Here is a 27,281-nt window from a genome sequence, read left to right on the forward strand (position 1 = left end):
CTTCATTTATACTGTTTTAATTAATCATTTATCAAGTTCAAAGATGATATTCATACATTTCCACTTTGGTGATTATTTTATTTTATTTTCTATTGGGTCCACTTTGGTGAAATTTGAGAACGATATCGTGATAACGCAAATGTGTTGGGTCAAAGTTTAATTTATTCTACAATAACCAAATTCCTTAATTTCGACAAGTGGATAAGAATTTTCCCCGCTATAGGGTTTTCCTTAACATTTCAATTTATTTGTAAATTAAATACATATACATATAAAAATGATCGTCCTCCTAGGAGTAGGATGAAGCTTAATAATCTCTAGCTCTTATTTTCACTTCAATTAAGCTTTATCTGCTAGACTGCACAATTCTTCACTTTCTAGGGTATAATCAGTTTATTAGCAAATTAATTTGATAACCACATATAAATTAGCTTCCCTTAGCGAAACACTTAATTATGAATATAAACAACAGTTGCACCTTTTATTTAAAGCCAAGTATAAACACAATAAGTTACTTCAGCATCTAAGAATGAATGGTTCAATATACATAAAACCTACCAAATATATTATTGGTACACTAAAATTAGCTATTAAAATAAAATATATAATAAAAATAAGTTAAACAAAATAATTATACAAATAATATATTTAATTATATCAAAATAAATATATTAATTACTAATTTTATATAAAAGTTTGTTTAGTTACTTGCTTGTTATATGAATTCTAATTCAATGATATGAGTCAATATTATATTATATCTTATATAAAACGAGAATAACAAATATTTTTCAGGTAAAAATAATATCTAACTACCATTCAACCCTATAACTACGTAGGTCTGATGGCATCATCAACCTACGATTATCATTACCATTGGCATTAGCATCAGCATCACCATTGACATTATCAACCACACTCTGATGATGATTATTGAAACTCTTTGATGGAGTAGTAGTCGCAGTAGTGATAGTACTGTGATTCAGAACTTGATGAGGCCCAACAGAGTAAAACCCTCCATCATTATTATTACCATTGAAACCTGCAAAATCAGCAACACCATGATGATGATTATTGGGTTCTGGAGAATGATGATGATGATGATGATTAACCGGCATGGAAGTCTTGTCCCCTTCAGTTTCCCTATAGTTGTTGAGATAAAGCTTCAAGGGTCCAACATAGTTCTCAAAACCAAGCGTAGTCATGGCCCAAAGAAGATCATCACCATTGATGGTCTTCCTCTTCTCCCTCTGGCACTTGTCGGAAGCTTCACCAGTTATGAAGCTTATGAACTCAGACACACACTCCTGAACAGTTTCCTTCGCCTCCTTCGAGATCTTTGCATTCGGCGGCAGCGCCTTCTTCATGATCCTGCTGACGTTTGCAATTGGGAGGAACCTGTCTTGTTGTTCCTTCGATGAAGAACTATCTGAGATGTTTCCTGATGTTGGACTTCCCACTGGGCTTGTTTGATTCCTCTTATTATTCCCTCCTGCCATGTTTGATTTTGAAGAAGACAGTGCAGTTTTTGAAGAAGAAGCTAAGTGGTGTGAGGGGAATGGGAAGATAGATATAAAATGAAAAAGTGGTGAGAAAGGTTTTTGATGTGGAATAATATTGGAAGAAACTAAAAGCAATTAGGATGGTAGTGGTGGATGCAAGATCTCACAAAGGATGGTCTTTATACCAGTTAACATGCCCATGCTTGCTCTTTAAATAATAAGCCATCATTATTTCAAAATATCAAAATCAAAATTTAATTTTCATACCACGGAAATCAATTTTACAAGTTTATCAAATTACGTAATATTATATTAATAAAAATAATTATTTTTTATATTAATTGTATAAATAATTATTTAAAATAAAAAATAAAAAATTTAAATTTTAAATTATTCAAGTTGTGATATTAATGATTTGATGAATTAGAAGAGAGAAAAAAAGATTAAAAGTTGAGAAAAAGAAAAAAATTAAATTTTTTTATTTTAATAATTTTTAATGAATAAAAAAAACAAAATAAAATAAAAAATTTTATAGATTTTTTATATATTTTTATTATAATTATCATCAACATTAAACTAATAAAAGAATAATCTAATAACAAAAATAAATATAATTAGATAATTATATAAAATATTTTTATATTATGACGGATTATAATTAAATTTTAAAAATAAATAAAAATAAAATGTTTTCAATTTCTTTTATTCAATGAGGAGCTGATCATGCATACACAACTTGAAAATATTTAAATGAGGTAGCGCCTTAGCTTGTTAGAACAATATATTTATTATGTTTAATATATTATTATTTGTACCATTAATTTCTTTTATTTTTCTTTTAATATATTCAGCCACCTATTGGAAAGCTTTACCAAAGGAAAGGGTCGGCAATGCCATTTAAATAATTAAATAAATATAATTCTGGAATCTTGTGGCTAGTTGGTCATCTGAGAAATTGTGATCTATTAATATTGTAGCGGTGTAATTTTATTTATTGTATTTGTATATATATCTTGTGAACAATAGTTAATTTTATTAAAAGAAATATTATGGGGTTAGTACTTTTTTTTATCAATATTAATCAAATTTTAATTAATAATTTATTTTATACTATTAAATTAATTTAGAGTTCAAAAATTAAAAATTAAAATTTAGTTAATATTATATTTTTAGATATTATACATAAAAAAGTATCTTTATTGATTAAGTCTTAATAAAAGATAATAAATTTTATTAGTCTCGTGGTAGCATTACTCTTTTACTAAATATGATAATACATAATTAATTAGAGAGTTATTTTATATATACACTAAAATCAACTATCAAAATTAATCATCAGTATAAAATATATGTTAAAATATAAATATATATTAAAAATAAATTAAACTACACATGTATTTATACACAAATATATTAGTAATTAATTTTAGTAGCAAATTTTAATGTACAAATAGTATTTTTGTAAATTAGATGCTTATTTATATGAAATTTTTTTACATTAAAAAACTATACAATTTAAAATTCATAGATTAATTTAAATATTTAGGGGCCAAATTTATTAAAACAGAAAGCAGAAAATTCAAAGTTTAAGCTGGAAGTTATTCATATATGATGGTGCAGTGGATTGAGTTCAAAGTAGAGCAGTACATCGTCTTTGGGTGTTTGGCAAAAATAATATTTTTTGTATGTCCCACTTTATGAGCATCTTTGCCAAGGTACTTTGCAAAAAAGAGAAAATGCTTTTACAGTTGGACTAAGAAGTCAAGAACTACATATCAAGACAGTGATATTGTTCAAAATTGCAATGCAAAATGATGAGAGAATGATAACTAATTTGAGTTAGTCATTACTTTATTAGTTCGTTTAAATAAATATAAAAATTTAAATATCATTTTATTTATGTAATAATTATTGATTAATAACAAAATTTTAAATAAAATTTTTATTTGTAATGAATTAATTTTTAACTTATTACATTAAAAAATATGATTAGAAAAAAATAAAGAAGAATGATGATTAAAAAAAATAAAAAAGTAAAAAATAAAAAAAAACTTTGCTACAAGACAAGGCACTTTCGTTTTAATCATGTATGTTGGCTTCTAATCAGTTTGAAATTCTTAATCAGACCCCATAACATGATAAAAAAATTATTCGTACCCGTGCATGTGTTTTTTTTTTCTATATTTTGTAATTAAAAAAATAAAATGAATATTAAAAATATAAAATAATTTTGTACCGGATAGTTTGTAATTTTGATATACTATCATAATTTTTGCATATAAATTGAATTGTTGTTTATAAAAAAGGGTGTAATAAGAAAAAGATGAGGCAACAGCATATATGCTTTTCACTTTAATTTGCTCTATACTTTTTTGTGTTGCTTTGTCTCATTTAGATTCTTTCATCACATAGACTATACATATTGCACTACAGTATCATCTCAAGGCATCTCTCAATCTTAAGTCCCAATTTTTTCTACTTTTCCACACATTTTTCATTTTTGAAACAATTTAATTAACAATCTAATGTTCATCCAAAATAGGCAAATAAAAAAGTAAAATAAAAAACATGGACAAAATTAGACACTTTAGTTTAATTCATTAGCTTTTCCATTATTTCCCCTGATAGATGGAATATTGTCTCCATGAACAGATTTGGTTCTTTGATCAGTTCCAACTTCCAAGTTCCAACCTGTCAATAATGCAAGTCTCTCACTTTCAGGATTCTGAAGAGAAAAAATATCAGAGCAAATGCTATCAAACTGGCTTCTGACACATGGAAACTTCCCGAAACTACATCCACCGTGTTGCGTACTAATCGGAGAAAGAAAAAGAAAAAGAAAAAATAATAAAGAAAAATATTGAATTCAACCGGCTCTGATCTTATGTATGCTGTCTTAGTGTCTTTGATCTTTCTTTAACTCATTTATAGCTGCAATCTGCACATACATCAGTTATTATTAACTATGAAGCACTAAGGTTACACATGTATTGCATAATGTATATAATAATTATCTGTATTCGATTCAAATTTTGTAGATATTATTCAATTGCGGATCGAATCAGATTCAATCCATAGTATAGTAGAATTAGATTGCGATTTAGTAGTGATATCCGCAAATCTGATCTGCTGATCTGTTGATCTGCATATCCGTACGTCTCATACAAATAGCATAGTTTAAGAAAGTAAACTCTAATGTAATATGAATTTTAGTGTGTTGATTCATAAATTTTATGATATTTTATTTTTAATTTTTTATGTTATACTTCAACTTAAAACAATTAAACTTAGATCTTGTATTTTTTTTTGTTATTCAAGAGAATTTTTATTGATAATATTTTAGAAGTAAATAAACTTAAACAGGAAAAAAATGGATTTTCTTGATTTTTTTTTTGTAAAAATAGCTAAATAGGACCTTAAAACAGTTTTTTTTTAATTATGCGGATCGGACTCGATTTGAAAAAATACGGATATCGTATCCGATCCAATCCAATAAATGAAGTACGGATCAAATAGAATTATAAGATATATCCAATACGATTTAATTCATGTGCAATCCTATAAAATACGGATATTAATTAAGACTCGAATATTAGACATAATATTACACGAGATATACAAATATATTAATTTTAATTTTTTTATAAGATATATGCTATGATATATATAAAATATTTTTTTTTAAAAATTATAATATCTTTTTATATTAAGATACAAACTAATATTATTAAACGTTTTTAATATTTTTTAATTGTATAAAGTATAATATTTTTTAATAAATAATAATATATATTATTCTAAAATTTATTTTAAAAATATAAATTGAAAATAAAATTAAATATATTGATACATGATATTTAAATATATCTAAATATATTAGGATAAATATTTTTAGTTTTTTGATAAATTATAGTTAAATACAAAAAATATACGATATTAAAAAAATATCGTATTTAAAATGTATTCGTCATCCGAATTTAATAACTCAATAAAGTGTCATATTTCTTAAATTATTAAATGGAGTGTTTTTAATTATTGATTTGAAAATGGCTAATTAACTTCATTAAATTATCACAATCATGTCCGTATATATCAGTAGTCAAAACCAGAATGATTATTTGAATGATATGTATACGTAACCAGCCAATAAAATATGATAAAACATGTAAAAGCTCAAATTTGTCAAGATCTGAATTATGATTTATTAAAGACTCAGAAGTTTGAATCCAATTATTACTCCTCCTTAATATAAGATGACATCCAATCAAATAAATAATTTATATTATCCAAATTTTTTTGGCAATTAAATTTATTCAAGTCAGTTTAAATTTAATAAAAAGTTTTATTAGTGAGAGCGTATAAATACGCTCTAACTTTCAGTAACAATATTATGGTCCAACTCTTAGTAATAATATCGCATTTTTTTTGCGTTCTTTTTTTTTTTTTTGCGTCCTTCCTCTTCCTCTTCTTCCTTTTTTTTTTGCGTTTTTATTACTCTACATGTAGTTGTTACGTTTTTTTTTCTTTCTCTTTCTAGTAATTTTGCAGTATTATGTATTTATTCTTTTTCTTTATTTAATTTTTTTCTTCTTATAATGATAATGAGAAGGAGAAGAAAGAGGATGATGATGATGATGATGTTACATAGAGACACTAAACTCAAATTTATGACAAGAATCACACTAAATCTAAATCAAAATAATACCAAAATTTTGAACTGGTGACTCCAGAAAAAAACTGAACTCAAAACAAGTACAAAAATATTAATCACATTGAATCTAACTCATGATAACACTGAAATTTGAAAATGATGACACCAGAAAACTCATCAACATAGTTTAAATCACATAAAAAATACTACAACTACATAGAGACTCCAAATCCATGCCTACGACAAGAATCACACTAAATTTAAATTGAAATAATACCGAATTTTTAAAATGGTAACACCAGAAAAAACTAAACTCAAAACAAGCATAGAAACATGAATCACAATGAATCTAACTCATAATAACACCGAAACTTAAAAATGATGACACCAGAAAACTCATCACATAAATCATATAAGAATACTACAACTACATAAAGATTCCGAATTCAAGCCTATGACAAGAATCACAATGATGATGATGATGATGGAGGAGGATGAAAAGGAAAGATGGAAAAAAATTCAAATAAAAGGGAAGGAGGAAGAAGAAGAAGAGATGGCAGTGGTGGTGGTAGTGACAACAACGACGACGACAATAACAAAAGAAAAAGACGAATAAAAATGAGGATAAAAAGAAGAAGAAACAACAGCGGCAATGGTATACGGAAGAAGAAGAAAAAGCAACGTGCGTGAATATGAAAAACAGTTATACAACTTGGTTGGATAAATCACTTAGTTGTAGAGTTTTTTTCATAAATAATAGAAGAATGCTAGAGAAGGATATGAATTTATTATTTTTAGTTATCAGTTAGCTATCAATATTTAAAGGTATGGGATAAAATACGCTGTTAGATTATTAGGCTAAAAGAACTACACTAAATAAATTGAGTTGATGGTTAAGTAATAACTAAAAAACAATAAATTCTGATGATCTCTAAATATTTCGCTAAAGAGAAAGTATAGGTAAACAATGTAAATGTTGAACAACGTGAACAACGGTTTAAAAAAAGAAGATTAAATTAATTATTAAAATTAGATTCTCAATGTACTAGAATAATCAATTTTTGAATTTAAATTATTATGGTTAGGCAACATAATCTCCTTTTAATATACCGTCACATCACGTTCTTATTCCATCTCAATCCTCTTTCCCTCCTCCACTCACACTGTCGTTCATCCCGGTCCTCCCATCCGCCGCTCATCCCGACACTCCTCCACCATCGCCGGTCATCGGGACACACCTTCCCCTCCGGCACTCAGCCCAATACGCCTCCCACCCACCGCTATCCACTGCTACCGCTGTTTTTGTGCCACTCTTCATTTTTCTCCTGCGAGGTCGGCAAAGGTTGTACATTTTCACTCTCTTGAGTCACTGGAAAACAACCTTCATCCTCACCAGTGGCCACTACCGGTAGTTGTCGAACTGTTGAAGGAGCAGCATCAGTGTTAGTCGTTATGTCGTTTTCACCAATGACCAGCTTAGGACGGTCATTTTAGTAGGTATGCGGATAGTTATTTTAATTCTTATGTGGATAATTATTTGATTGGATTGACTTTATTTATATACAATTAAAATATGTTGGATGTTCAATTCACTAGGTCTGCGGATGATTATTTTTATCCTTAAGTAGATGGTAATTTTCACTAGGGGTGAGCGACAACAAGGAGGAGCCCCGCGGCGCCGTTTGTTTCTGGTCTGGAGGAGAATGACGCCGATGAAGGTCCTTGTTGATGAACTAACGATAGTGAGGAGGATCCCGGCGGTGACGATGGGGGCTGGTTGGAGACCAAGTGATGGCGGTGATGGCAGAGGGTTTGGGGGAGTAGCTGATACTTTGGTAAATTAGCGTATAATGGATGGTTAAAATTTTTTAATTACTGAATGGGGTTTTTTGGTTGGATAATTCGAGTAGAGTATTTTTTTAAACTTTATTGGGCCAAATTTTCAGCCTGTTATTCACGTTGTTCAATTTCTTTGTTGTCTATCTAGTGGAACCATTCTCTAAATAATAAAGTTAATGTAGTTAACACATCCTTCTCACTAGATTATGTACTTTAATTTTTGTACCGACAAAAAATACAACATATTGTGAAATTATTCAAAATCTAAAAATAGAATAAATTATCATTTGTATTCACGAAAATTTAGAACATTGATAATTTTATCTACGAAAAAATGAAATTAACTTTATACCCATGAAAGATAAATTTTTGCAGATAAAATGATCCGAATTCGAAATAATTATTTAACATTTTCAAACTACCCTCTAATATAACCTAATTCTAACTTCTAATTTTTTTCTACACCACCACTTTCCCAATCTCAAATCCTACCACCATTCTCATACTCAATTATCACCATCACTACCGCCACCGCTGGCATCACCACCGCCATTATCACCTTGCCGATGAAGTAGGTCACACCAACCCAACATGGAATGAGAAATTCGTGTACAAGGTCGATGAGGACTTTCTCAACTTAAAAAATTTCATTATCATGACCAAGATCTACACCAACACATGGCTTCATGATGTTCTCATCAGCACCATCAGCGTCTTCGTCAGCAATCTCATCCCGCCTTCTTTTCGCTCTGGAAATCGCAAGCCAAACGTTGATTCGTCACACTTCAGATTTGAAGGCCCTTTGGTCGTCTTCAGGGGATCTTCAACATCAGTGTCACGTCCCTCGATAGCACAAAAAAGGGCATACCAATGTATTTCAAATTCAGCAACTCTACTGGCAATTATTAGGATCTGAAGAATCCTAACAAGATGACAAAACACCAAAACGATGATGCCGAGAGCCAAGCTAAGGTAACGGTATCAACGATCCGAAGTTGGCGGTAATGGTGATAGTGATGACGGTGGTAGTGATGAGAGGGTGGTAGGGTTTGGATAAGGAGAGTGGTGGTGTTAAGTAAAATTAGAAATTAGAATTAAGTTATATTGGAGGGTAGTTTGAGAATTTTAAATAATTTTTTAAGATTTCTGATAATTTTATCTGCAAAAATCTATATTTCATGAGTATAAAATTAATTTTGTTTACTCCTAAAAATATATATCAAATGAATAATTACAAAGAACTATCTTTTAATAATTAATATTAGCCAACTTTATTTAACTCTCATTTTCAAAAAAATTTAAAAATTAGTATTTAGAATTTAAAATTTAAAATTATTAAAGTTTTAAAATCAATTAGCATCAACTAAAATTATTTAGTATATCTGTATATTTATTATAGGATATTACGCTTTTATTATTTTGACTCTTCTACTACTTATATATACCCTTATATATATTCTACCATTCAGAGCACTCTCAATAATATGCAATGGTTTCTTTAGTTTACTTTGTTATTTCTAACATGGTATCAGAATATAGGTGTTTTTTTTTTCATAAAAATTAGTCAATATCCCCTTTGTTTTCTCTTTTCCTAGTGTGTTTTGTTCTTGTTTTTCGATCATTTTCCCAATAATATCGATGTCCTTCATCACCGACCATACCATTGTTTCTGTCTAGTCGTTCCAAGTCCAAAGAACCCAAACTTTTAATTTATTTTGCTGAATTGAGTACTTGGTTTGAATTTTATTGTCTTAGTACGTCTCAACAAAATGGAAGAGCTTAACGCAAGCATATTCAGATTCTTGACTCTATTCGTGCAATGCTTTCTTTTTCTTCATGTTTTGAGCATACTTGGGATGAAAATATTCTCACTACTATCCATGTTATCAATAGATTTTTTTTGTCCTTGGTAACATTACTCTATTTGAGCATCTTTTTCATACCTCTCCAGATTACAACTCTCTTAGAATTTTTAGTTGTATTCGTTTTATTCTTCTTCAGTCTCATGAACATAATAAACTTGAACATCGGGCTCGTATGCGTTGTTTTCTTGGTTATGGTACTAAACTCAAGAATTATCGTTGTTGGAATCCTGTCTCTTAACGTATTCATATATCTCGTCATGTTATATTCTGAGAGCATCACATGTTCTCTAGTTTCTCCTATTTTAAGTCCATTCTTTCTACCCAGCCTTTTTTTACCGATCTCAAAGTTGGCTTTTTTTTTCTAGTGATGATAATACAAGTTATGTGTCAAGTCAATCTCTCGGGCTTCCTACTCTTGCACCTTCTCCATCTCACGATGGTTTTAGATCAGACGATGATCTTGCTCCTACTGTCATGCCTCCTCCTTCCATTCGATGTTCTAGAGTAAGAAATCCATCTCCTTATCTTTTTAATTATCATTATTTTTCTACTATTGTTCATCATTGTAAACTTAAGTCATTTAGAGAAGTCTCTACAAATTCAAATTGGCAGCAAATAATGCATGAAGAAATCTAGGTACTAGAAAAACCACACACTTGGAACATAGTTGATCCACCTTCTGATCAAGAAATTATGGATAGTAAATGGGTATACAAGCTCAAGACTTGCTCTGATGGCTTTATTGACCCTTATAAGGCATGCTTAGTTGCTCATGGATATATACAAAAAGTATGGTATTAATTATGAAAAAACTTTTACTCGTGTTACTCGATTCACATATGTTCGAGCTCTCCTTGCCATTGCCACTGTAAAAAATATCTCTCAGTTAGATGGATGCGATGGATGCGTTTCTTATTGGGGTTTTGATAAAGAAAGTCTATATAAAATCACTCCCTGGTTATCCTTGGCCTTCTAGCAAAGTTTGTCTTCTTTGTAAGGCACTCTATGACCTTAAGCATGCTCCTTGCGAATGGTTTGAAAAGTTTAGCACCACTATATGAAACCTTGGTTTCACTTGTAGCTCTCATAAGAATGCTCATGCGGTTGTTCTTCTACTATTATATGTTGATGACATGATTATTACTAGAGATGATGTTGACAGTATCACTGATCTTAAACCATCCTTTCACCATATCTTTGAGATAAAAAATCTTGGATCTCTAAGTTATTTTCTTTGTCTTGAAGTAATATCCTTTGACGACGGTATTTATCTCTCTCAAACTAAGTATGCTTCCAATCTTCTCACTTGAGCCAGTATTACATACAGATAATCACTCTGAGTCTACTTTTCTTGGGCCTAATGCTTGGTTTCCTCCTATAGATGTCACTATTTTGGATAATCCTACTCTTTATCGCTAGTTAGTTGGAGGTCTAACATACCTGACTGTCACGTGACCAGACATCGTCTATCCTGTTCATCTTGTGAGACAGTTCTTGTCAGTTTCTCGTACTAGAAATTATGAGGCAGTTCTTCATATCCTTTGTTACATCAAAGGCACTCTGTTTCATGGATACTATTTTTTTGCCCACGCATATTTAATCCTTCAAGGGTACTCAGATGCTGATTGGGATGGTGATCTCACTGATCATCGTTTTACTACCAGTTACTATTTGATTCTTGGTGTCTCTCTTATTTTTTGACGAGTCAAGCAGCAAACATTCACTACTTGATCAAGCACCAAAGGTGAATACCATGCCATCGCTGACACCACTGTTGAAGTTGTCTTGATTTGTTAGCTTCTTGAAGACTTGGGTGCCACTCATTCGTTCCTAACTGATGTTTATTATGACAACTGAAGTGCTACTTAGAATTTCTATAATTATGTCTTTCATGAGTGCACCAAACACATTGAGAATGATTGACACTTTGTCCAGCAACATCTCTTTATTGGTGTTGTTTGTCCCATAACGGTTGAGACTCTGGACTAGATTGCTGATATCTTTACGAAAGCCCATCATCCTACTCATTTTCGGACTACAATGTCTAAACTCAAGATGGTATCGTTAGCTCCCACTACAAGAAAAATGCCGAATACCATCGGATTTAGTGTCAAACGTTAGCAAGTGATTTACCAGAGAATTTGGCAATAAATTCGTCGGATAAAAAGATTACCATTGGATTTAGTTTTCCGACGATAAATTCTCCGGTATTAATTGGAGAAAAAAAGGAAAAAATGGCACGGTCATTACTATCAGATTTACCGGCGGATAAATTCGCTGGTGACCCAAATTAGTGCAATGTTGTGTTTTGGTCATTTGCAAAGCATTACTATTGGATTCATCTGGCGGTAAATCCGATGGTAATCATGCCTTAAATTCAAACCACGAACCCTCTCCCCTCATTTTAAAAATACTCTATCTCTTTCTAACCTTCTCCTCTTTCTTTCTCTAACCTTCTACCCTCTCTCTCCTCCTCTCTCTCTATCTCTCACAAATCACCTCTGGCAGCCCCTCCACTAGCGTCGGCCACCGCCAACAACGTTCAAAGTCTACGGGACTCCATGCATCGCGTTGGTCGCTTTATCGCCGTTGTTTTTGTCGCTCTTGTAACACCCTACCACACAGAATTTTACACCCAGGATGTAAATAAAATGTGGCGAGGCGCTACGACCTCTAAAAATAAAATACATATAAATATAACAAGGATATTATATCTAGGAGCCTTGAAAAGGAGCTAAGCAAAAATGTAACAAAAACCCGCATCATACTTTCAAAAGATTGAGAGAAAGGATAAACTATACATATATAGAACATAATTTCAAAAGATATGAATATCAAGTCCCAGACTCGACCTGTGAAACTAAGACTGGCCGGAGAATATATACATATATGTATATAACCCAAACTATCCCAAAACAGAAAACCGACAACCTGTTTCTCCTAGTCAACCTCTAAGAGGGACATACATAACATATATAAAATGGAGAATCTATATACATATATATACATAAACAAACTACAACACTAAGTCCCAAGAGTTCTTTGCTTCCACAGAGTCTCCAGAATGCTTTGTGCGGTACTTCACATCTTGCATCTGAAAACAAGAATATATGTATGGAGTGAGAACTAGGGGTTCTCAACATGGTAATGGTACCCACATAAATAATATATAATGTCTAGAAAAAGTCAGAGGCGATCCTAGAACTCCGACACTCAGAATTAAACTTAAAGACTATACTAAACTAGAAATTTGGTACAATGGTACTCTATTTAAGGGATTCCAATTTTAATCTAATTCTAGCCCAACATTTCTCTTTCTGTCTCCCCCAACCCTCTGAATCACAGGTGGAACAACTCTCAGCGTCACCTCCACCAGCATGAGGAATCTCTCAATTGTAAAGAGAAACAATACAATCAAGAAAAACACAAGTATAAATTGTAGTTACAGCAAGTAGCTCAGATAACAATTAATCATAGATAAGCAATTAGGAAAACAAAAATAATGAATACTTAAAAAATTATACAAATGCATGTGATGAATGCCTTTTCTACTGGCTGTGAGGTCACGTGTCAGTTACTTTGCCAAAACCCGACACACCCGGTAGCTAACTCGGATATCGTCTCTCTGACATGTATCCACACTTTTGGGATATAGTGTCCGTCACACTCATGGGATATGGTGCCCGCCACACTCATGGGATATATAGTGCCCGACACACTTGCTAGGGTAAAGTGCTCCCATACTCTTGGAATATAGTGCCCGTCAGTCAGGGATGGATGCAGAAAGTTTAATATGGAGGGGCCGAATTTTAGATAACTTTTTTTATTCTACAAAAATAATTAACATATAGTTATTAGACTTAGTTTTTCAAAAAGTTTATCAATATATATATATATATATAATTATAAATTTTTTTCACACTTTTATTTTTAATATGATAGTTATATAAAAGAAATATAACAATATCAATAGTACATTATAAAATTATAAAGTACCAATAATTTATATCGTGTTTAGTTAAAAATTATCACATATCTTATTAATTAAAATTAATTTTTTCAAATATTTTAAAAAATTTGAAAATAAATGATAAATTATTAATTATTTGAAAGACACAATACCTTTATAAAATACAAGATATAAGATATTTTTATAAAATTTTTTCTTTCAATAACGTAAATTTAGAAGAAAGATAAGTACTTTTTATAAGAAAAGAATATCTAAAGTACATAATGTGATTACCAAAATATAACTACGTAAGTTATTATTAATATAATAATATAAATTTTAAATATGTTATTATAAAATAAACAAATAATTTTTTTAAATAAATATAGAGATAATTATATAAAAACTAATTTGAAATTTACAAAGACTTGAGGGTATGATATTAAATTAGTTAAGTGAAAAATATTAGTGAATTAAACAATTAAGACATAAATCTATCACATAATGAAAAATGATACATATAAAAATACTAAATTATATAATATTTTTATTTTTTTAAATATATATCTCATATATAAATATAGTTTCTAAAAATTTTGGGGGGAGGGAGGGGGGGGGGGAGAGGGGAGGGGGGGAGACCGAGGCCACTACTCACCCCCCTCTAGGTCCATCCCTGCCCGTTACACTCATAGGTACATATAATCTATCAAGTTCAATAATTCAACACATTCAAGCTTATCTTATGGTAATCTAACCTAAGTTTTCATGCAACAATATATATTATCTAGGAGAAACCAAAACCATACCTTAGCCGATTCCTCCCTAAAGTCAAAGCACTTTAATTATGTCTGTTTCACCAACGCCCAAGGTCCCAAACATACACCAATTAGACCCAACCTCCAAGCTCAAACTCAAGCTTCCAACTTCATCAATTTGGTTCCAATTCATATATATACAATCTAATTCCACACATCCATCTAAAATTATCATGGAGTTTGCTAATTTAACAATTTCACAAGGGTTAGAGGTTCTTCACCTTATCCACGAGTCAAACGGGCGAAAACCCCATGATTACTCGTTGCTAGAGTTCACCTAAACCATCAAAATCATTCAATTTTTCAATATCCAAAACCTAAGATTTTGAAACTAAAAATGGTAAAACTGGGTAAGAAGATGTGATTTTCTTACCAAATTGTTCAGTGGGTTTTGTAGAGAATTTTGAGACGAATGCGTGGCTACTGAAGGCTCGTCAATCGAAGCTCTAGATTGAAAGTTATGTGAGATTGAAGTTTGAGCTAAGGTTTGGAGTTTCTTTTCTCCCCTTTGCCCTGCATCAGCATGTTTCAAGAGGGTTTGGGGAAGAAGAAGGCTAAGGTTGGCTTTTATATATTGGCCTTGGGCTCTGTTTGAGCCTGGTCTAACTCGTTCGGTCTGTTGACCCAACTTTGAGCCAAAACCATTGAAATTAGGACCAAAATTCATATTTTAATTATTTCTACTCCATTAAACTATAAAATTTAATTTCTTAATTTATTTCAATAATAATTAATTTATTAGTTAACTATTTACTAATTACAGGAATTTACATCCTACTCCCTAATAAAAATTTTTGCCCTCGAAAATTTTGATCGCTTTACGAAAAGTAAGCGAGAACAGCTCCTCGTTATTTCCATAACACCTCACTTGAATCTATGAGATGCCCTTTGGGTCTTGTCCACACTATACAATTAATATTAAGGTGATCAGTCTTAAAATCTCAACTCCAGTACTTCAAATTTCCAAAAGTATGCTCATGAACATTTATGATATATATGTCAAGCAGATATCCTAAATAGCATGTACACACAGCCAGAGTATGCTCAGAAGGATAGTTAGTCAATTCCCTAAGCTCTTCGAGAATGAACTGTTCTGATACCATAATGTAACACCCTACTATACAGAGCTTTACGCCTAGGACGTAAATCATAGGTGGCGAGGTGCTACGACCTCTAAAAATAAAATACATATAAATATAACAAGGATATTATATCTATGAGCCTTGAAAAGGAGCTAAGAAAAAACGTAACAGAAACTCGCGTCATACTCGTATGGATATGGATATAACGATTGAGAGAAAGGATAAACTATACATATATAGAACATAATTTCAAAAGATACGAATATCAAGTCCTAGACTCGACCTGCGAAGCTAAGGCCAGCTAGAGAATATATACATATATATATATATATCAACCAAATTATCCCAAAACAGAAAACATACAACCTGTTTCTCCCAATCAACCTCTAAGAGGGACATACATAACATGTATAAGGTGAATAATCTATATACATATATAAACATAAAGAAACTACAACTCTAAGTCCCAAGAGTTCTTTGCTTCCACAGTGTCTCCATAATGCTTTGTGCGGTGCCTCGCGTCTTGCATCTAAAAACAACAATATATGTATGGGGTGAGAACTGGGAGTTATCAGCATGGTAATTGTGTCTACATAAATAATATGTAAGGTTCCGAAAAAGTCAGAGGCGATCCCAGAACTCCGACACTCAGAATTAAATTTAAAGACTATACTAAATTAGAAATTTGGTGCAATGGTACTCTATCTAAGGGGATTCTAATTCTATTCTAATTCCATCCCAATATTTCTCTTTCTGTCTCCTCCAACCCTCCGAATCACTGGTGGAACAACCCTCAGCATCACCTCTACCAGCATAAGGGATCTCTCAATTGCTGGTATGAAGTTTCTAATGTCCACAACTAAACCTGTAAGTGCACCAGGTCGTCCAAGTAATACCTCAGGGGAGTGAGGGTCGATCCCGCGAGGACTGATGGACTGAGCAACAATGGTCGGCTGATTGGTTTAGTTAGGCAGGTAGAAAAATTGGCTTGGTGTTTGAAATAGCATTAAATAGTAATTCAAGAGTAAAGAAAGCAATTAAGAGAATTGGTGAGAAATCAATAAGAGAAAATAGAGATGTTTACTTTTTTGGGTCAAGTTTTCTTACCAACTATTTTAATCATGTAAGATTCATTTCATGGCAAATTGTAATTGATTAAACGCTAATGTCTTAGAGATTTAGTCTCCTCTAACCTTCATTAACTGCCAATGTCTTGGTCACTTGATTCCAATTAGAGGGTTAAGTTCAAATCTAGTTTATGGCCACAAAAATCCTAATTACCCAAAGCTAAACGGATTATATATCACGTATCCAGATTAGTTCAAGTAATTAGCAATTTAAGAGGAATTTACTTTCAAGTTGTTATTCAGGTGAGGTCCTCTTCTAAGGGTCACAAGAACACAAATAGAATAAGGGTCTTACTTTCGTTCCACCCAGATTCATAAAATGAAGAACAAAAGTAATCCATGAAACTGAATCAATACATTAATCAAAATAGAAAAGTAATAATCTCAATCTATAGAAATAAATAGAGCTACTAACCTTAACCAAAGAAGTTTATTGGCTCATGACTTACAGAGAAAAATAAGAGATCTAAAAAGTGTGAAAGTGCGGAAGAGAGAAGATTCCTCTAAGGGGTGAATCTTTTCCCTTTTATATCTAACCTAATTTGATTTTGAAACTAAAATAAAATATTAAATCCTATAACTAAAAGATATTGTATGTAAATAAAAGTTACAGAAATAAAAGATAACATAACTAATAAAAGCTAAATCCACTTGAAGATGCTTCCTTGTTGCTGTTTAGCGCCCAAAGAGGCAAAGAACATCCCTGGCTTGCTGTGTTGTTGGTGCTAAACGCCAGCTGGGCGTTTAGCGCCCAGGGGGACAGCTCCAAATATTCTCCTTTTTGCACAAAACTCTGCCAAATTGCTCCGAATTTTACCTGAAATAAATAAAAATACTAAAACATTCAAAGTAGAATCCAAAGAAGATTTTTACACAAAAATATAATAAAACTTAATAAATTTCAACTAAAAATGACTAGAAAACAAAGGAAAAATAGGTATAAGATGCTCACGCATCAGTTGCAAAGACAAACAATACAATAAAAAAAAAACACAAGTATAGATAGCAATTACAGCAAGTAGTTCAGATAGCAGTTTATCACAACTAAGCAATTAGGCAAACCAAAATAATGCACACTCAAACAAATAATACAAATGCATATGATGAATGCCTTTCCTACTGGCCGTGAGCTCATGTGTTAGTTATTTTGCCAGAACCCGAGACACCCGGTAGCTAACCCATATATTGTCTCTTTGACATGCATCCACACTCTTGGGATATAGTGCCCGCTACACTCAAAGGATATAGTGCCCACTGATGACTTGCATTATTTACCCTTTTTTTCCTATAAAAAGGACCGTAAAAAGATCACATATTCACTGTTTCAATGTAATTTCATGGGCTAAATGATATATATTATGGTACATTGCTTTGAAATGGGTTTGTGCTGAATTGCAGGTGAAAAGAGCAAAAAAAAAAAAGGAAGAAAACAACAAGAAAAAGCTTGGCATGTGAAGAGGGCGTGCCATTTGGGACAAACGCCACAAAAATGAATGGGCGTGGCACGCCAGCATCAGGGCGTGGCACGCCAGTAGTAAAGTCCAGAGAGCAATGATGAAGGCCACAAGAAGGGCGTGGCATGCCAAGACCATCACACACCATGGGCGTGCCACTTGAAGAACTGGGCGTGGCACGCCAACTCATCAATCAGGAAGAGGAATCACTTGGGCGTGCCACTTGGTGTCAAAGGCGTGGCACGCCAGCCCCAATCCATCACTTGGGCGTGCCACTTAAAAAACCCAGGCATGGCACGCCAAGTCTGAGAAGGCCAACTTAACTTGGACGTGCCACTTGAGATCGAAGGCGTGACACACCAACTCTCACTAGCCATCTGCGCGTGCAACTTGAATGCTGGGCGTGGCACGTGGTGCACAAATTTGTAATTCGCACAACTAACCAGCAAGTGCACTGGGTCGTCCAAGTAATACCTTACGTATGTAAGGGTCGATCCCACGGAGATTATTGGTTTGAAGCAATCAATGTTTATTTTATTAATCTTAGTCAGGAGGCCAATAAGGTTATTTGGATTTAATTGTAAGAAGTCAAAGTATTTAAAATTATTGGAAAAATAAAAGAGAATAATAGCGTTACTTGTTGTGCAGTAATGAGAAATATGCTGGAGTTTTGGAGATGCTTTGTCCTCTGACTTCAACTCTTCCTTGAAATCCTTCTCCACACGCAAAGTCCCTTCCATGACAAGCTCTATGTAGGGTGTCACTGTTGTCAATGGCTACTTCCCATCCTCTCAGTGAAAACGTTCCTATGCTCTGTCACAGCACGGCTAATCATCTGTCGGTTCTCAATCAGGTTGGAATAGAATCCATTGATTTTTTTGCGTCTGTCACTAACGCCCAGCCCTCAGGAGTTTGAAGCTCGGCACAGTCATTCAATCCCAGAATCCTACTCGGAATACCACAGACAAGGTTTAGACTTTTCGGATTCTCATGAATGTCGCCATCAATCCGGCTTATACCACGAAGATTCTGATTAAGGAATCTAAGAGATATTCATTCAATCTGATGTAGAACGGAGGTGGTTGTCAGGCACACGTTCATGGACTGAGGAAGGTGATGAGTGTCACGGATCATCACCTCCTCCATAATTAAGTGCGAATGAACATCTTAGATAAGAACAAGCGTGTTTGAATGGAAAACAAAGGAATTGTATTAAATCATCGAGACGCTGCAGAGCTCCTCACCCCCAACAATGGAGTTTAGAGACTCATGCCGTCAAAAAGTATGTAATTCAGATCTGAAAATGTCATGAGGTACAAGATAAGTCTCTAAAAGTTGTTTAAATAGTAAACTAGTAGCCTAGGTTTACAAAATGTGAGTAAACTAAGATAATTGGTGCAGAAATCCACTTCTGGGGCCCACTTGGTGTGTGCTGGGGCTGAGACTAGAGCTATCCACGAGTTGAGGCCTTTCTTGGAGTTGAACTCCAAGTTATAACGTGTTTTGGGCGTTCAACTCCGGATCATGACGTTTTTCTGGCGTTTAACTCCAGACAGCAGCATGTACTTGGCGTTCAACGCCAAGTTACGTCGTCTATCTTCGCGCAAAGTATGGACTATTATATATTGCTGGAAAGCCCTGGATGTCTACTTTCCAACGCCGTTGAGAGCGCGCCAATTGGACTTCTGTAGCTCCAGAAAATCCATTTCGAGTGTAGGGAGGTCAGGATCCAACAGCATCAGCAGTCCTTTTTTAGCCTAACTCAGATTTTTGCTCAGCTCCCTCAATTTCAGCCAGAAAATACCTGAAATTATAGAAAAACACACAAACTCATAGTAAAGTCCAGAAATATGATTTTTGCTTAAAAACCAATAATATTCTACTAAAAACCAATTAAAACATGCTAAAATCTACATGAAATTACCCCCAAAAAGCGTATAAAATATCCGCTCATCAGCACGCCAGCACCTGGGTATGGCACGCCAGTTATATTTTCCAGAAAGGTGAAAAAGCTTGCACTATGAGCGTGGCACGCCAGACCCTGGGCGTGGCACGCCAGTACAACTTTCCAGAGAAGAAGATAGAAGGCCAACCACATGAGCGTGCCACTTGGTATCGAAGGCGTGGTACGCCAGCTTCCATTTCCCATTTGGGCATGTCACTTGAGTCTCAGGCGTGGCACGCCAGCATTATCAATCACAAGAGGCAGACTGGGGCGTGTCACTTGAGCTTCAAGGCATGGCACGCCAAGACTAGGAGGCCATGGGCGTGCCACTTGTGTTCTGGGTGTGGCACGCTAGTGAAGGAGCCAAGCACACATAATGGGCATGGCACGCCAGACCCTGGGCGTGCCACGCTAGTTCAACTTTCCAAAGACAAGAGGAAAAAGAAAGAGGCCTGGGCGTGCCACTTGGGCTCGAAGGCATGGCACGCTAGGGATGCTGATGAGCGGATATTTTATACGCTTTTTGGGGTAATTTCATATAGATTTTAGCATGTTTTTATTAGTTTTTAATAGAATTTTATTTGTTTTTAAGCAAAAATCATATTTCTGGACTTTACTATGAGTTTGTATGTTTTTCTGTGATTTCAGGTATTTTCTGGCTGAAATTGAGGGAGCTGAGCAAAAATCTGATTTAGGCTGAAAAAGGACTGTTGATGCTGTTGGATTCTGACCTCCCTGCACTTGGAATGGATTTTTTGGAACTAAAGAAGTCTAATTGGCGCGCTCTCAATTGGGTTGGAAAGTAGACATCCAGGGCTTTCCAGCAATATATAATAGTCCATACTTTGCGCGAAGATAGACGACGTCAACTGGTGTTTAACGCCAGTTCCATGTTGCTGTCTGGCGTCCAGCGCCAGAAACAGGTTACAAGTTGGAGTGCAACGCGCAAAACACATTACAACCTGCCGTTCAACTCCAGAAACAGCCCAAGCACGTGAGAGGCTTAAGTCTCAGCCCCAGCACACACCAAGTGGGCCCCAGAAGTGGATCTATGCACCAATTATCTTAGTTTACTCATTCTCTGTAAACCTAGGTTACTAGTTTAGTATTTAAACAACTTTTAGAGACTTATTTTGCATCTCATGACATTTTTAGATCTGAATTTTATACTCTTTGACGGCATGAGTCTTTAAACTCCATTGTTGGGGGTGAGGAGCTCTGCAGCGTCTCGATGAATTAATGCAGTTACTTCTGTTTTCCATTCAAACACGCTTGTTCTTATCTAAGATGTTCATTCGCGCTTAACTATGAAGAAGGTGATGATCCGTGACACTCATCACTTTCCTCAATCCATGAACGTGTGCCTGACAACCACCTCCGTTCTACATCAGATTGAATGAGTATATCTTAGATTCCTTAATCAGAATCTTCGTGGTATAAGCTGGAATTGATGGCGGCATTCATGAGAATCCGGAAAGTATAAACCTTGTCTGTGGTATTTTGAGTAGGATTATGGGATTGGATGGCTGTGACAAGCTTCAAACTCGCGAGTGTTGGGCGTGATGACAAACGCAAAAGAATCAATGGATCCTATTCCAACATGATCGAGAACCAACAGCTGATTAGCTGTGCTGTGACAGAGCATTTGGACCATTTTCACTGAGAGGATAGGAAGTAGCCATTGACAACAGTGACACCCTACATATAGCTTGCCATGGAAGGAGTCTTGCGTGTGGGAAGAGGATTACAAGAGAAAAGCTGAAACAAAGTTGACAAAGCATCTCCAAAACTCCAACATATTCTCCATTATTGCACAATAAGTATTTATTTTATGCCCTTTTTACTTAATATGAAACTAAAGAACCCTATTGGTATCCTGACTAAGAATAATAAAATAACCATAGCTTGCTTCAAGCCAACAATCTCCATGGGATTCGACCCTTACTCACGTAAGGTATTACTTGGACGACCCAGTGCACTTGCTGGTTAGTTGTGCGAAGCTATGTTAAATAGTCCATTAATATTGGCATACACAATATCGTGCACCAAGTTTTTGGTGCCGTTGCCGGGGATTGTTTGAGTTTGAACAACTAAAGGTTTATTTTGTTGCTTAGATTAGGAATATAGTATTGATGCTATAGAGTCATTAAATTTGAGTCCTTTAATTTCTCTTCAAAATTTTTTCGAAAATATTACTTGTCCCTATTAATTTTTAATTTTTCATGAATTAGTGTCTTATTCTAAGTTTGGTGTCAATTGCATATTTTATATTTTCCCTTTAAAATTTTCGAATTAGTGTTCTTTGTTTTTCATTGATCTTCAAATTGTTCTTGTCAATTTTTCTTGTTTGATTCTTTGGTTTGTCTTGCTCTGTGTCTTTTCTTGTTTTTCTTGTGCTTTTCCAAAACATTAGTTTTCAAAAAAATTTTATTTTTATCTATAAAAATAATACATCTTTAAAACACGTTACATTTATAGCTCAGTTGGCTAGAGCGTTGGCTTATGTTCTTGGCAATTGGGTATTTTCTTTTTAAAACTTTTTCAAAAATAATTTTTCTTTGATTAATTCTTGTGCCAAACTTTAAGTTTGGTATTTTCTTATTAATCTTTTTATAATTTTCAAAAATTTATTTTAGTTTTCCCAAAAATTTTAAGTTTGGTGTTCTTTCTTTTGTTCTTGGTGTTCTTGTGAATCTTCAAAGTGTTCTTGAGTCTTCTTTATGTTTTGATCTTAAAATTTTTAAGTTTGGTGTTCCTTGGTGTTTTCCCTCCAAAATTTTCGAAAGCAAGGAGCATTAGATCTAAAAATTTTGAGTCTTGTGTCTTTTGTGTGTTTTTCTCTTTCATAAAAAAAATTCAAAATTCAAAAAAATATCTTTTCTAACTACTTTTAAGCTATATTTTCGAATTTTTTTTTATAAAAATTCAGATTTCAATTTCAAAAATTTTCAAATCTTATCCCTTTTAATTTTAAATTTCAAAAAAAAAATAGTTGTTTCTTGTAAGTTAAGTCAAGATTTCAATTTTAAAAAAATCTTATCTTTTCAAAATCTTTTTCAAAATCAAATATTTTCTTTTTCTTTTTATTATTTTTGAAAATTATTTAAAAATATTTTTCAAAATCTTTTTCTTAATTTTATTTCAAATTTTCGAAAATTTAGCTAATAAGTAATGTGATTGATTCAAAAATTTTGAAGTTTGTTACTTTCTTGTTAAGAAATGTTCAATCTTTAAATTCTAGAATCATATCTTTTAGTTTCTTGTTAGTCAAGTAATTAATTTTAATTTTAAATATTAAATCTTTTTTATCATATCTTTTACTCATATCTTTTATATCATATCTTTTTAAATCATATCTTTTTCAAAAATTTGATTTCAAAATATCTTCTTATCTTCTTATCTTTTCAAAAGTTGATTTTCAAATCTTTTTCAACTAACTAATTAACTTTTTGTTTATTTCTTATCTTTTTCAAAAATATCCTAACCACTTTTTCTCTCTCCTCAATTTTTTTTGAAAATCTTCACAAAACATTTTCAATTTTTTAATTTTATTTTTATTTTGTTTTTATTTTATCTTATTTTATTTTATTATTTCAAAAATAAATTTTTATATATAATAAAATAAATAATATCAACATCCATATCATCTCCCTTGCTCCATCATGGAACTAAGTAAAAATCAACAGTCCAGAAGGACTCTGGGGTCATATGCTAACCCCACTACTGCTTCATATGGGAGTAGTATCTGTATACCCTCCATCGGAGTCAGTAGCTTTGAGTTGAATCCTCAGCTCATTATCATGGTGCAGCAAAGTTGCCAGTATTCTGGTCTTCCACAGGAAGAACCTACAGAGTTTCTGGCACAATTTTTACAAATTGCTGACACAGTACATGATAAGGAAGTAGATCAGGATGTCTACAGATTATTACTGTTTTCATTCGCTGTAAAAGGTCAAGCTAAAAGGTGGTTAAATAACCAACCTAAGGACAGCATAAAGACATGAAAACAACTGTCAAAAAAATTCCTGAATCACTATTTTCCTCCAAAACGGATGACACAGCTAAGGCTGAGCATCCAAGGCTTCAAACAAGGAGATAATGAATCTCTTTATGATGCTTGAGAGAGATACAGAGAGATGCTAAGAAAATGTCCCTTTGAAATGTTTTCAGAGTGGGTGCAGTTAGACATCTTCTATTATGGGCTTACAGAGAGAGCTCAGATTTCTCTAGACCACTCAGCTGGTGGATCTATACATATGAGAAAAACAATTGAAGAAGCTCAAGAGCTTATTGATACAGTTGCCAGAAATCAGCATCTGTACCTAAGTAGTGAATCTTCCATGAAAGAAGAAGCTAAAACAGTGACTGCTGAACTTAGTCCTGCAGAACAAGCTATGGAATTCAATAAGCAATTAGACTTTCTAACAAAATAGTTAGCCAAATTCAAGGAGATATTACAAGAAACAAGAATGGCTATTATGAATATGGAAGTACAGTCGAAGCAAACAGAACAACATCTATCAAAACAAATAACAGAAGAGTGCCAAGCAGTTCAATTAAGAAGTGGAAAAATATTAAAAACATCACTTCAAGATAGCAGGAAGCCAAGAAATGAGCAAACTACTCAAATAATTCTGGCATTCAAACACCAGAAAATGGGTGGGAAGCTGGCGCTGAACGCCTAAACCATGTTCAGTTCTGGCGTTCAACGCCAGAAACAAGCAAGGAATTGGCGTTGAACGCCCAAAGGAAGCATAGTTCTGGCGTTCAGACGCCAAAAACGGGTGAGGAGTTGGCGTCTAACGCCACTCCAGCTTCCACCCCTGGCATTCAAATGCCAGTGGGGGATCAGACACATACAAGTGCTGATAATAACCCTTAAGGCTTCTCAACCTACATCTGTAGGCAATAAATCTGCAGCAACTAAGGTTGAGGAATACAAAGCCAAAATGCCTTATCCTCAGAAACTCCGCCAAGCGGAACAGGACAAGCAATTTGCCCGCTTTGCAGAATATCTCAGGACTCTTGAAATAAAGATTCCGTTTGCAGAGGCACTTGAGCAAATACCCTCTTATGCCTAGTTCATGAAAGAAATCTTAAGTCATAAGAAGGATTGGAGGGAAACTGAAAAAGTTTACCCCACTGAAGAATGCAGTACAGTCATTCTGAAAAGCTTACCTGAGAAGCTTAAAGATCCCGGAAGCTTTATGATACCATGCACATTAGAGGGAACTTGTACCAAGCAAGCTCTATGTGATCTTGGGGCAAGTATCAACCTAATACCTGCATCTATTATCACAAAGCTTGGTTTGACTGAAGAAGTCAAACCAACCCGGATATGTCTCCAACTTGCTGATGGCTCCATTAAATACCCATCAGGCGTGATTGAAGGCATGATTGTCAAGGTTGGGCCATTTGCCTTTCCTACTGACTTTGTGGTGCTGGAAATGGAGGAGCACAAGAGTGCAACTCTCATTCTAGGAAGACCTTTCCTAACAACTGGCCGAACCCTTATTGATGTCCAAAAAGGGAAAGTAATCCTGAGAGTCAATGAGGAGGAGTTCAAGTTGAATGTTGTCAAAGCTATGCAGTATCCAGACACCCCAAATGACTGCATGAGTGTTGATATTATTGACTCTCTGGTAAAAGAGTTCAATATGACTGAGAGTCTCGAATCAGAGTTAGAGGATATCTTTAAAGATGTTCAGCCTGATCTGGAGGAATCAGAGAGAATGATAGAACCTCTGAAAATTCCTCAGGAAGAAGAGAAACCTCCTAAACCCGAGCTCAAACCATTACCACCATCCTTGAAATATGCATTTCTGGGAGAAGGTGATACCTTTCCTGTAATCATAAGCTCTACCTTAGAGCCACAGGAAGCACTAATTCAAGTGCTAAGGACACACAAGACAGCTCTTGGGTGGTCCATCAGTGATCTTAAGGGCATTAGCCTAGCCAGATGCATGCACAAGATTCTATTAGAAGGTGACGCCAAGCCAGTGGTTCAACCACAAAGGCGGCTGAATCCAGCCATGAAAGAAGTGGTGCAGAAGGAGATCACTAAATTACTAGAGGCTGGGATCATTTATCCTATTTCTGATAGCCCCTGGGTAAGCCCTGTCCAAGTTGTCCCTAAGAAAGGTGGCGTGACAGTAGTTCCTAATGAAAAAAATGAACTGATTCCTACAAGAACAGTTACAGGGTGGCGTATGTGTATTGATTATAGAAGGCTCAATACAGCCACCAGAAAGGATCATTTTTCTTTACCATTCATAGACTAGATGCTGGAAAGACTAGCAGGTCATGAATACTACTGCTTCCTAGATGGATATTCAGGTTATAATCAAATTGCAGTAGATCCCCAGGATCAAGAGAAAACAACATTCACATATCCATCTGGAGTATTTGCATACAGAAGGATGCCATTTGGCTTGTGCAATGCACCTGCAACCTTTCAAAGGTGCATGCTCTTAATTTTCTCTGATATGGTGGAAAAATTTCTAGAAGTCTTCATGGATGACTTTTCAGTATTTGGAGACTCATTCAGCTCCTGTCTTGACCATCTAGCACTTGTTCTAAAAAGGTGCAAGAGACTAACCTGGTTTTAAACTGGGAAAAATGTCACTTTATGGTGACTGAAGGAATTGTCCTTGGGCACAAAATCTCGAATAGGGGAATAGAGGTGGATCAAACTAAGGTAGAGGTAATTGAAAAATTACCACCACCAGCCAATGTTAAGGCAATCAGAAGCTTTCTGGGGCATGCAGGATTCTATAGGAGGTTTATAAAGGATTTTTCAAAAATTGCCAAACCTCTAAGTAATCTGCTAGCTGCTGACACGCCATTTATCTTTGATAAGGAGTGTCTACAGGCGTTTGAGACTCTGAAAGCTAAGCTGGTCACAGCACCAGTCATCTCTGCACCAGACTGGACATCACCATTTGAATTAATGTGTGATGCCAGTGACCATGCCATTGGTGCAGTGTTGGGACAAAGGCATGGCAAGCTTCTGCACGTCATTTACTATGCCAGTCGTGTTTTAAATGACGCAC

At 34.0% G+C, this 27,281-nt stretch overlaps 1 protein-coding gene across 1 annotated transcript; it reads right to left on the bottom strand.

Moving 5' to 3' along the window:
• Positions 1 to 740: 740 nt before the first annotated feature.
• Positions 741 to 1,745, bottom strand: LOC112791233 (uncharacterized). Its single transcript, XM_025833975.3, has one exon. The coding sequence runs from the start codon at positions 1,497 to 1,499 to the stop codon at positions 813 to 815; it is 687 nt and encodes a 228-aa protein (XP_025689760.1). The 5' UTR covers positions 1,500 to 1,745; the 3' UTR covers positions 741 to 812.
• Between the last annotated feature and the right edge of the window lie 25,536 nt (positions 1,746 to 27,281).

This window comes from Arachis hypogaea, chromosome 3 (genome assembly GCF_003086295.3).
Source record: "Arachis hypogaea cultivar Tifrunner chromosome 3, arahy.Tifrunner.gnm2.J5K5, whole genome shotgun sequence".
Taxonomy (NCBI): Eukaryota; Viridiplantae; Streptophyta; class Magnoliopsida; order Fabales; family Fabaceae; genus Arachis; species Arachis hypogaea.